Source organism: Prunus mume, linkage group LG2 (genome assembly GCF_029339155.1).
Source record: "Prunus mume cultivar Tortuosa linkage group LG2, ASM2933915v1, whole genome shotgun sequence".
NCBI classification, from domain to species: domain Eukaryota; kingdom Viridiplantae; phylum Streptophyta; class Magnoliopsida; order Rosales; family Rosaceae; genus Prunus; species Prunus mume.
In genome coordinates, this window is record NC_142699.1 from 924384 (window position 1) to 937921 (window position 13538).

At 36.0% G+C, this 13538-nt stretch overlaps 1 protein-coding gene across 1 annotated transcript; it reads left to right on the forward strand.

Moving 5' to 3' along the window:
- The first annotated feature begins 7540 nt into the window (after positions 1 to 7540).
- On the forward strand, positions 7541 to 12921 carry LOC103319018 (uncharacterized). The gene is made up of 2 exons (XM_008220504.3): positions 7541 to 10504; positions 12166 to 12921. Exons 1-2 carry the CDS (start codon positions 7933 to 7935, stop codon positions 12588 to 12590), a joined length of 2997 nt encoding a protein of 998 aa, XP_008218726.2. The 5' UTR covers positions 7541 to 7932; the 3' UTR covers positions 12591 to 12921.
- Positions 12922 to 13538: the final 617 nt, after the last annotated feature.

The following is a 13538-nucleotide window of genomic DNA, read 5'->3' on the forward strand; positions in this document are numbered from 1 at the left end:
ATTAAATCCGTCGGATCTGTACTCTCAAGAAAGGCAAGAAAGGGTAAATGTAGACCTAGCAAGGTTAACTTAGGTTCATTATTGTGCAGGCCCGGCCCTAAATTGTTGGGTTTGGACTGGACTTTTAGGTATTAGTCATTTTTTTAAGGCTGGCCTGGACCATGATTGTGTTTCATTACGTCGACCCAAGCCCGCCCATGCTCGAGTTTCATCATACTCAAATGAGTTGGCTATACCAAGCCTAGGTTTTAAACCCTTGGTCGATTCAATGCCAAGTAAAAAACTCAGGCCAAGTTTACCGGCTTAAAGCTATTAGCCCGGGTGGGTTGTGAACTCATTGGTTCAAGTCGGCCCATGGGGCTGCGGGCCATTGAATGAACCCTGGGTGTTCTAATGTTTTCGTGTCATGTCAGTTTCATGTTGTGTGAAAATTTTCTTAAGTTTAAACTTGTTTCGTATATTGTAAGGGGGGTTGTCAACTTTTGGTGGCTGGACAAACCAAGGTTTGCAAGAAGTAACTGCAGAAATTGACGGCTTGTTTTAGGATTCGATTCAACAGCGAGGGTATCATTCAAAATTGTCTTTGAAATTTATATGCATTATACATAAGAGTGGCACAAAAATATTCTTTCATCTTTCGAATCGGAGTCAAACAAGTTTTGTTGGCTCATTGCAGTCATACAAGGAACTCAATATAAATTGTACTATATAATGGTTCATATCGGAGAAAATTATATCTTATCGGAATTTTAAAAAAATTTAGGTCGATTCCTTAGGCCAACAAAAAATGAACAAAAATAATAATTCATGCACGAGATGTAAATGTCATTTTTACATCCCAAATTTACATCATTATATTGGAGTTGGTCTTAAAGCATCTCTAATTAGATGCAAAATACAAACAATTGCTTTACTGGTGTCCACTTGCTAGAACTTTCTAATAAGAAGTAATCAAATCTGAATTTTGGGAGATCGTTGAATATATGCTTTCAGCATAGGGTAATATTATATATATATTTATGCATGACTCATGACTAACACAGGAGCTAGCATGAGTGGCAATGATATCTAGACGACAAAGATGGTTAAATCCATTTCAACATGACTTGGAATTCCACCAGTGCCAGGTTGACAGAAGAGAGCCTCAATCCAAAGCCATGATGTCAAATTCCAAATGGGAAATATAATTATTATGAACCACATGATCCACCTAGGCGCAGACCTTGAATATTTTATTATTAATTTATTATCAGGGTTTCATAGTCATAGATATGTCATCCACTAGCTAGCTATCTATCTATGTCAGTGACTACATCCTCCCTCTTTTGGCTAATTAATTATTTCTTTTTCAAATCTTATGTCACTAGATTCTCTTTGGAAATGACACGAATATTACGATAAGATTACACATAGGATTAACAACTTAAATGACACGAATAGCACTTGTTTCAGCCACAACAATAATAATTTATCAAATTAAATCTCCTTCCCTAGTGAAAGTGGACCTTAAATAATGGCAATCAGAATTGTAAATTTCAAGGTATGACTAAAGCCCTTGACACTATCTTAGTCAAATTAACTAGATTGATCTATTTCAATTAATTTAGACAAGTATCATGAGTGTTGTTCAGTATGTTAGGACTCGACTTAATAAATTGAATAACAATCTAACTTATTGTATTTTACGGGTTTTATCTGAAAAAATAAGACTCATAAGAAGTAACTTGTATTAAACTCCAATACAGTTCAAACCTAGGATATTACATTGGCAATTGGCATTATGTTATCACACTACAATGTTATGTAGTCATTTTTCAAGAATATAACCTTTCTATTCACTTTCACTATCATGCAAGTTGACTTTGGGGCAAATTTAATTATAAAGTTTAAGTTGTATATATACGTCATGCGCATATATCTCTTAATTAATTAATTAATTAATTATTATTAGTAGTGTTGTTGTTGTTTATATTATTGCCACATTCATTATAAAGTATCATAAACTCAAAAGAAGATAAATGCTTTCACACATGGTAATATAACTTTTGTCAGTTTGTTTATTTTATAGAAACTTAAGCTGCAATTAGAATGTGTAGAATTCTTTGCTAATGATCATCCAATTAATAATGAGATTTAAAAAAAGATTCATGTATAGTAAGATATATGATATATTTGAAATATTAACTTAAGAGGGTGCTTAAGAGCATTTACCCATGCAACTGAAGTCTTAAGTTCGATTCTCCTATTCTCAGTATCACTTGTATAATTTTGTTTTAAAGAGTGTAGAAATTGTGGTATCGACTTTGTCAATGCTAAAGCGTGAATCGAGAATATATGAAAGAGAGATTTGGATTTACAAAAGTAAACAAGCAATTGACGGGATACCTTCTCTCATTCTCTTTCAATTCTAAATAAATTATTGGGCGAAGGAAAAAAAAATAACACTCAAAACAAACTAACGGTTTCAAGGTTAACGTCAATTTAGAAAGGAAAAAAAAACTAAATTCAAAGCTTAATAATGTGTCTTGATAAATGGATAAATTAAGAATAAAATAGTTTAAATATAAAGAAATGTAAATAAATTTACAAACTTTAAATATAAAGGCTCGGGATCTGATCGGATAACAAGTGCTGACCAGATTTTATCATTTCATATATATATATATATGCAAAGCATATATATGTATATATATTACACATACATACAGGGAGAGGTGCGGTGCGGGCAACATATCCCACTCACTTTAGCTAGTTCCAAGCTAGTGATGTTGGTCCTCAAAGTACTGTTATCGATAAAAACAAAGAAAAGCAAAACCTTTTAAAAGCAAACTTAACCAAATGAAGACAAAATTTTGCAGATTTAAGAGGTTCTGTGCGTATAGCTTTTGCATGCATGTATCAATTGAATACGCTAAGAACAAGCAACTTTTCCATGCAATGGACAAAAAACTTGCACAAAATCTTGCATAAAGAAATCTGCGTATCTTTGCTACATAATCTTGGTCGCTTGTTGGGGTAATGGCAGGGCCATGAAATTCTCTAATATTGATTTTAAAAAAACCATCAAAGGCTCTGCTCAAATTAAGATTTTGTAAGAATTATATGAAATCTAGTTTGTTGCTTGCATCATTGCATGTGCTTGAGAATGATAGTGACAAATCCCGAAAGAGCTCTCCCCCCACACGTACATAATTTTTTTTATATTGGCTTCTACCTTTGAGATTTTTATAGGAGAGGATCCTTGTTGGAGAATAAAAATAAATTAATACCAAATAAAAATTAATAAAATAAATTAACAGCAAAACAACACAATTTATCCTTGGCATTTTAAGGAGTCTTTAATTTGGTTTTCCATGTAAATGTCTTTGGCATATTTTTAAGGCAATTAATTGTGTGCTAATATCAGTTTAGAAATATATATGATTTTACAGAGTTTTTACGTAATCCTAGCTAGTTCTAAACTTCAAATCTTCACTCATTTTTATTACTCGTTGTCGATTGTATTTAGCGTTGCTGCTTTAAATATAATCGACAACGAGCCACATCCATGTCATTGCTTGGTAAACGAGCTGACACTGTACTTTATCCTTAAAAATTATCAATTTTCTCTTTCCCCTTTATCCTCTTTATTCTCCCTTTAATTTTGAATTTCCTTTATTAAGGGAAAATGCAGACAAGCGATCCACAGGACAAGTTTGCCCCATTATATCGAAGATGTTCCTTTAAGTAAAACACAAGCTCGCTATCTTTTGATGAGGAAAGCTCTTTTCTTTGGGGCATCGCCAAAGTGTTTTTCCAAATCCAATGAAAGGTTTACAAGCGTGAAGAAATATTGCTTCTGCCATGGCTTTCATGAATTGGGTTCCTCTCCCTCCCTCCTAGTCAAAAAGGACAATAATGCTCTTTCCGTCCCAACATTGGTTTCATATGTGAGATTGTAATCATGATGTCGTGTACCCTTATTTAGTTCAAACTTCAACTTGGCACCAACTTCAACCATTTTGACTGTCCTTATATAGATATTCAATCATTTTCTCATATTCTTCATCTCAGTGTTAATACAAGAAAATCTCAGGTGCTTCTTTGACTCGGAATAATTTTGGTTTTACCATGCTTCGTATCTGTAAAATTTGTTCAAAATAAGAGTTAATTAACCAAAAACTTTAATTCATTTCACTATTTGGTTTAATCTAATTGCTCCTTTGAATATATATATTTTTAATAAAAAGTTTATTCTTTTCTTTGACGAGGTAAACAAAGGGTTACATTGTGTGTCCATTGGAATAACCACTAAAATTTTACATTGTGTGTACTTTGTTGTTGTACTCGTTTTTATGAAATAAATTTTATTCATAAATTGTGTTTTATTTTGGTTAAAATGTTTGTAAAAATAAATTACGATGAATTAAATAAATGTTTGTAAATAAATTACGTTTAAACCATTAATAAAGCTAGAGTCTCAAATTGTTTAGGACTGCTGGGTTGGAGGAAACATTGTTTAGGACCCTTTGTGTCATTATTTTAGGGTCCCAAAATTTGAGTTCAGGACCCTCCATATTGGAAATTGTATTAGAAAATCTTTATAGGATTTTTGGAGTATTTTGTGAAATTTTCAAAATAGCAATAAAGCGAGGACAAATAGGGGAAACCTTATGTCTTTGGAAATGGGGGAAGAGATGAGAAGGGAGATGATAGGAAGAGAGGAGGAGAGAGGGGAGGACGAATAGTGGCTTCCTCCCCCCTCAAAGTGAAAACGACTCTAGAGTGTTTTTTGGGAGAAAGGGGGCTAGGGTTTTAGAATATAGCCAAAGATCTAGTCTAGTTTTTTATGTTTTTTATGTATGATAGTCTAAACCACTGTAAACTATTATAATGTATGTCATAAGGAATTCAAAACTTGAGTGCAAATGAACAGACACAGTACCCTCATCAACTATAACTTATATTTGTTTTTAAAAAAAACATTAATTAAATGAGAGAACAAAGATGCATTCTTTCAGCTAGATAATGAGATAACAAAGCTACTAAATTTCCCTAAAGGAAAGAAGAGAACATGATTCTTTCTTTTGGACAATTTGGTAGTGCCACCGAAAGTCAATTATCAGAAAATTTGCAGTCCCACGTTTTCTTCTCAGTTATTATTGCTATATAGCAGCTGTTCTATCTATTACAAGTACTCTATATTGTTATTCCACAAACAATCATTGAGATACTTTTATATATGTGACGGTAGCACTGCTATATTGTATTATTAATTCACCAAAATTATGACATGTGACTATTCGGATAAATCGTTACACAACTTTCTAAATACTCTTTTTAATGTTGGAAAATGTCTTAAGTTCGAATTGTATATTTTCTTAATCGGTAAGATTAAAAAAAAAAACATTTGATAAATGTAACTCCTTTCAGATATTGACAAAATTAAACAAATGTGATGCACACCAATGGACCCATAGTCTTCCAATCTATGGTAGGCACTGAATTTATCACACACAAAAAAAAGTATCTCAATATTGTGCAAATCTTTGATTACCAATCAAATCCCTCTGTTGGATCTTAGTATTATTGTCTCTAAATTTAAAGGTTATAGACAAAAGCAAAGTACTGAGATGTTCCCTCTTGGAATTTAACTACAAAACATGAGACTTCCAATTATGCCATTACCAAGCTACGCATTTGAGTGACCACATTAGGGTTTATAGTCAAGCCAAGGCCACAAGATAGTGACCCTTCAAAAGGGCAGGCCTGCCCATCAATAAGACAGATTAAGACACCTCAAAAAGAGCACACTCTCTTCTTTCTTCCACCCAATCAGCCCCCTCCTTCTCATGAAGCCAAGACAGCCACTATTGTATTGTAATTTGTATGACAAAGCCCACATGAGAGAGAGAGTTCATGTTCATACAAGAGCGCTCTTTCCCATGCGTGAGGGGCCATGGATTTTTCTTTCTTTCTTTCTTTTTTGAGAGAGAGACAGAGAGAGAGAGAGAGAGATTATGAATTCTTCAAGTTAATACAAGAGCACTCTTTTCCATGTGAATTTGGAGGAGGAGGAGGACGGAGAGGGGGGTCATGGATTATTTTTTTTCTTCCTTTCTTTTCTGTTCTTTAATTTGCTTTTCTTTTGAAGTGGAAGATCAAAAGCAGATTATACATCTCTGCTTTTACTTTTCAGCCCTCTCTTTAAGACTATTCCATCTTCTAATAAAGCCCTTAAAAACCATCTAGCATAGAGAGTTGGTCCCAGGCAGCCTCTCTAGGGCAAAGAAGGAGAAGGAATAAAGCTGCACAGAAAAGCTTCCAGTGGTTCCATATTCCATGCAACATAATTATATATTGATCATTCAACAACAACATGGTAATGATATATTAATAATCACTCATCTTTTACTTCTTACAACCACTGTACATCTTGCAGGCACATGTTTCCAACCTCAAGATAATCAGTCTACATGGGGAATTACCCCTTCTTTTTGTTTTTAGTTTAGTTTTTTTTCTTCCTGGGTTGTTTTTAGGATGACAAATCCACAATGGAATTCTGCAGCTTTTAAATCCGATTTTGGGTTTGACTGATTGATGAAGCACACTTTGATGCTTACAGATTGTCATGACATGATGAGGCAAGCAGGACTGCTATATATCTGATACATTGTATTTGTATTATAACTATTTGATTTGATGGGTTCTTTATATGCATGGCACACTGATGCACATATGAATTTTATAACAAGATGAACAACAAAAGATGCTACCTAGCTGTACTATTGCTTTCTGGAAATTATCCAAACAGTTTTTCTATATTCTTAAAACATCCTGACAGCAATTTGGTAATCTTTTATTTTATATGTTGGCAAAAGTGATATGCAAAAAATTATAGTCCATGAGGTTTTAACAAGCCAAGCACAACATATACATATAGTTATTCTCTCATCCGCATATTGTTATCGTGTGGATGTCATTGTAAACAATAAAGAAAGCAGGAAAGGGTAATAGAAATGTAGAATCCGCACGTCCGAATTTTACCATGTCCTGGTTCATAGGAGTGAGAAATCTCAATACCAAAGATTTTGATGATTTTTCGGTCCAAATAAACCAACGAGGCAATAAGTATAGGCTTTGAGGCAATAAAAAAACAACATTTGCAGCATTGGCAGGCATTAAATGCTTTCCTCACCTTTCATTTTCCCCTCACAAGCACATCATGGTGCTTGGAAAATGAGGTTACCAGCGGATAGTCACCAAAATCTTCAAGACAATGGAACCATTTTCAATGATTGAAAGTGCAGTTCCATTGCCACTCTTCTCATTCAAAGCAATAAAGACCATTCTTTGATTAAAGCTAAAGGGCAATTTTGTCATATGAATAAAGAAAGAGAGTGCATCATCAACTTTACTTTTCCTCCCCAAATCTTAACTTTAAATTTCTGTTATCCAACGGCCTTCTTATTTTCCATCTTATTGTCAAATTTTTATTTTTATTTTTAATAATGTTTTCAACAAACCTTCTTCCACTTTTTCCATCTTAGCTTTGTCTAAAGAAGAAGGCTAATGACTTAGAGAAATATAGAAAGGGAGCTCACACACACACACCAGTCCAGTCCCAGCAGAATTTCAATCTTCCTCTCTTCTCTCAAAGAGAAAGAAAAGAAAAGAACAGAACAGAAAAGAAAAGAAAGAGAGAAAAAGGAGAAAAGCAGAGGCATAGTTTCTTCCTTGCATTTGAAGACTCTTTCTTTTTGAAGATGTTTGATTCCTCAACCCCATACTCACTTGAAGTTTCTCAGATTCCTCTTACTTTGCCTTCCTTTTCCGGAAAATCCACAACTACCCAAATGCTTAAATCCCTTCATCTTCTCTTTGAATACTTCCAAACCCACTTGTCTTGAATATTTTTCCCAAGAAAAAAAGAAGGAAAAGAAAAAAACCATCATGGTCCTTCCTTTCATTGTCTTGACATTTTTCTCTCTTCTTGGCACCTCTTGCTTTGCTTCTTCTTTGGTCAGTGATTTTCATGTCTTGGTCACACTCAAGCACGGCTTCCAATTCCCCGAACTGGCTTTAAGCACTTGGAATTCTTCATCTCCAAGATCAGTTTGTTCATGGGCTGGAATTCGATGCTATAGAGGAAGAGTTGTTGCAGTGGACTTAACAGATTTCAATCTTTTTGGCTCTGTATCTCCTCTGATTTCAGGCCTCGACCGGCTCACCGACCTCTCTCTTGCAGGAAACAACTTCGCAGGCAGCATTGCCATTGCCAACTTCACAAACCTTCAGTTCCTCAACATATCCAACAACCAATTCAGTGGGAGCTTGGATTGGAACTACTCAAGCATTGCCAACTTGGAAGTGTTTGATGCTTATAACAACAACTTCACCGCTTCTCTTCCACTTGGGATTTTGAGCTTGAAGAAGCTCAGGTACTTCGATCTTGGAGGCAATTTTTTCAATGGAAAAATCCCAGCATCATATGGGAATTTGGCCAGCTTGGAGTACTTGTCACTTGCAGGCAATGATCTTAATGGAGAAATTCCAGGTGACTTGGGCAATCTCACTAACTTGAGAGAGATTTACTTGGGCTACTACAACGTTTTTGAAGGTGGGATTCCAAAGGAGTTTGGGAAATTGGTCAATCTGGTTCACATGGATCTCTCAAGCTGTGAATTAGACGGGCCAATTCCCCGGGAGCTGGGGAATTTGAAGGCGCTCGACACGCTTTACTTGCACATCAATCTGCTCTCAGGCTCAATCCCAAGGCAGCTAGGCAACTTGACAAACTTGGTCAATCTTGACCTCTCCAACAATGCACTGACTGGTGAAATCCCATTTGAGTTTGCCAATCTCAAACAGCTCAAGCTTTTCAACCTCTTCATGAACAGATTGCATGGCTCAATCCCAGACTACGTCGCGGATTTGCCTAACTTGGAAACTCTGGGGCTGTGGATGAACAACTTCACCGGCATAATTCCACAGAAGCTTGGCCAGAATGGGAAGCTTCAACTGCTCGATTTGTCATCGAATAAGCTCACCGGTAAAATCCCACCAAACTTGTGTTCATCAAATCAGCTGAGAATACTAATTCTCTTGAAAAACTTTCTCTTTGGTCCAATCCCTGAAGCCTTAGGGGCATGTTCTAGTCTCACTAGAGTAAGGCTGGGGCAGAATTACTTAAATGGTAGCATACCAAATGGCTTAATTTATTTGCCTCTGCTGAGCTTGGCAGAGTTGCAAAACAATTACCTATCTGGAATGTTGCTAGAGAATTCTAATGGCTCATTGGAGCCGGCCAAATTAGGCCAGCTTAATCTGGCAGACAACCTCCTATCCGGTCCTTTACCCTACTCGCTTTCGAATTTCTCTTCCCTCCAAATCCTCCTACTTAGTGGAAATCAATTCTCTGGTCCAATCCCACCTTCAATAGGCCAACTCCATCAAGTACTAAAACTTGATCTTAGCAGAAATTCGCTCTCTGGTGAAATCCCACCAGAAATTGGAAACTGTTTCCATCTCACCTACCTTGACATGAGCCAGAACAGCCTCTCTGGCTCAATCCCACTAGAAATTTCCAGCATTCACATCCTGAATTACTTGAACATATCAAGAAATCACTTGAACCAAAACATTCCCAGATCAATAGGCACCATGAAGAGCCTCACAATTGCTGATTTTTCCTTCAATGATTTCTCAGGAAAGCTACCTGAATCAGGGCAGTTTGCCTTCTTTAATGCCTCTGCTTTCGCGGGCAATCCCCATCTTTGCGGTTCACTCCTAAACAATCCTTGCAACTTCACCGCAATCACAAACACACCGCGAAAACCCCCCGCGGATTTCAAGCTGATCTTCGCATTAGGCCTGCTAATATGCTCACTGGTGTTTGCTGCTGCTGCTATAATCAAGGCCAAATCATTCAAAAGAAACGGCCCGGATTCATGGAAAATGACTTCCTTCCAGAAGCTGGAATTCACAATCTTCGACATCCTCGAATGCGTGAAAGATGGGAATGTGATCGGAAGAGGAGGAGCAGGGATTGTTTACCATGGAAAAATGCCAAATGGGGTTGAAATTGCTGTAAAAAAACTCCTTGGTTTTGGACCAAACAGCCATGATCACGGCTTCAGAGCAGAAATTCAAACCTTAGGCAACATTCGGCACAGAAACATTGTGAGATTGCTGGCATTTTGCTCAAACAAAGAAACCAATCTGCTTGTTTACGAGTACATGAGAAATGGAAGCTTGGGGGAGGCATTGCATGGGAAAAAGGGAGGATTCTTGGGGTGGAATTTGAGGTACAAAATTGCCATTGAAGCTGCCAAAGGCCTGTGCTACCTTCACCATGATTGTTCTCCATTGATACTTCACAGGGATGTAAAATCAAACAACATTTTGCTCGATTCGAGCTTCGAAGCGCACGTTGCTGATTTCGGGCTCGCTAAGTTCTTGATTGATGGTGGAACATCTGAGTGTATGTCTGCAATTGCAGGCTCTTATGGCTACATTGCACCTGGTACGTACATTATTTCTTCCTCTCTATAAATTTTACCAATTTGTGAATTTTTTTTCCAAGCTTTTTGGTGTAGGTTGTGTAGAGTCAAAAGTTAGTTGGTATGGTAGTTAAGTTAGTTAATCTGTGAATTTCTGGTACTTTTGGGGTCATGACATTAGACAATCATACCGTCAGTTTTCAGTTCTTATGTTTCAGATTATCGATCCGAGCAACGAAGTAGCCTGATGGTGTCAATCTAGCTCCCAAAAAAAAAGGGTGATGAAATTAGTCATTGTAACAACAACAACAAAAAAAACCATAAAATAGCCATGCATAAACTTAAGAATTGCTGACAAAAAAAAACTTAAGAATTTCATTTAAAAAAATCAAAACATAATTAGTTTTCGGGTTCATGTTATAAATTTTGTCTTTATAAACTCTGGCTAGTAAATACTATCATGCCTAGTACTAGTCTTCTATTTTGTATAGAATAATTTAAAAAAATTCCTTTGAATATGATTTCTTTTTATGTGGCTTCATCATTTCTATAAGAAATATGCATATCTGTGTAATCATTTGAATAAGTATATGGGTCCACTGAGGTGGCTGGCCTTGAGTTTTTGTAATCTCCAAAAAAATTATAATCAAACAAAATGGTTTTACTATTTGTTTATGCTTATAAATTATTACTACATGTTTATCTCTCTCTCTCTCTCTCTCTCTCTCTCTCTCTCTCTCTCTCTCTCTCTCCACATAAAATATAGTACATGCAGAAAGAATTTTGGAAAGCAAAACAAAATCTTATTGATTGATTCGTGTATGCTTCCATTGACACATTGATTTTTGAGTTGTGATTCCCTAATATCTATCTTTTTTTGGGTAAATGTGTAATATATATATATATATATATATATCACAAACAAAGCCCTGCACTACACAATCTCTTGAAATCCATAACCATAAGCCATGCACCAAGATTTTATCTGCAGTACGCACAAAACCCAATTGCTAAAATGACATGCCAACAAAAAAAAAACCACCATGATTTGAGCCAGCCACAGAGGAGAGAGAGAGAGAGAGAGAGAGGCAAAGAAGATGATGATGCATGGAATTTTCTTGGTAACCACAAAACACACAAACTGCCTCTAAATTCTGTGCCTGGAGGACCTCTCGATCCTCAGCTTATTGTGGGGGTCCATTTTTTTTTATTTTTTAAAAACTTTTGATTTAATAATTTATTGTATGCTGTATGTACAATTCTGATATCAGAAATATGAGAGGTCAATCTGACGCACAAAACACAACAGTCTGACAGTGATGTCTAACACAACGGGCGTCGAGTGTCGTGAAAGCTAACCCGACATGCCCACCACCACCACTGCAATCTTTTTAGGCTTTTGTTTTAGAGCAACAAAGTGGGCTTGTTATTACGTGGAAAGAGACACACCTCCCTCTCTCTTTTTTCAGCTGCTTTGCTTTTCTTTCTTTTTTTTGGTCTCTTCCTTGCAACTTGCATCCCCAAACCTATCGCCTTTTTATGGCTCGTTTTGTCTAGTTTGGGCTTCACTTAGCTGGCTCAAAAACTAGTTTGGACCTTGGCCTTCTTTTGCTGTTCATTCTTTCAAAACATGAAATCTTGCAGTGCGTCATATTAATTGATGTTTATTATGCATGTGTTGCAGAGTACGCATATACACTGAAGGTGGACGAGAAGAGCGATGTATATAGCTTTGGGGTTGTTCTGTTAGAACTTCTAACAGGTCGTCGTCCAGTGGGAGAGTTCGGGGAAGGCGTCGACATAGTGCAGTGGTCGAAGAAAGCCACGAATTGTCGAAAAGAAGATGTTACAAGCATTGTTGATCCAAGGCTAGCAATATCTGTACCCAAAGATGAAGCAATGCACTTGTTCTTCATTGCAACGCTTTGCATCCAAGAACACAGTGTGGAGAGGCCAACAATGAGAGAAGTTGTTCAAATGCTATCGGAGTTTCCTCGCCACTCCCCGGACTACTTCCAGTCCTCCTCATCCTTAGCCACTTCCCAACAACCCAAGAATACTGAGAAAGACACAAAATGTGCCAAGTTCAAACAAGATATTTTGGTTTAATATGAAGCAAACATGATTTTTTTTTTTTTTTATCTTCATAATTTTTTAGAGTTTAATTAATATATGGTGTCTTAAAGCGGCTCGATTTTGTTGTGGCCGTGCTATGTGGAAACTAGATTTTTTTTATTTTTGGGTTTAATTATTTTGTTTACATTTAGGAATGGAGCGCTGGTCAATTAACAAATGTAGGAGAATAATTAAAGGATGCACTTCTTTTGAAGGGGTATGCACTTTGAGAAAAGCGCATGCATGCTTAATGGAGCCATATCAGGCTCTTTGTATCATAATATATAGTATTTACATATGATTAATATGATCGCTTTTTATTTCACTTTTTTATTTCACTCATTATAGATTTTTTTTAGTTACACTTGTTGATTTGTATGAAGTGTATATGTGCATAGATTTTTTTTAGTTACACTAATCACTCTTTTAGGTCCACCGCAGAATTGAATTATGAACAGAAATCATCACAATCTTTTCAACATTTTATCAGGCATGATGCAATCACCCATTTGTTTTCTTACAATTAGATGATTAAACAATCTCTTGTTTTTGTCAGGACCGGTCTTGACTTTTGGATAGCCTAAGCCTCGGGCGACAAATTAAATGAGGTCCTTTCTTTACTTTTGTGTGGCCTAGAGCAATAAATTAAATGAGACCCTCTTTAGTATACAATAAAGCTTAATAAGATTTTTTTTTCATTCTTTTTGGTTTAAACATAATAATTTCATTCAACTAACAAAGCAAAAGTACATGAACGATAAACAACAAAAACCATATTTAGGTCCATAGCCAAATAGCTTATAACTTGTCAACAAAACAACATATTTTTGTATAAAAGTTCTCACGTGGCTCAGTTGCTCTTCAATGCACAATTGCACACAAATAAATAATTTGAATTCCTCTGCACCATCTACAAACCAAAAAACATGAACAATAACATTA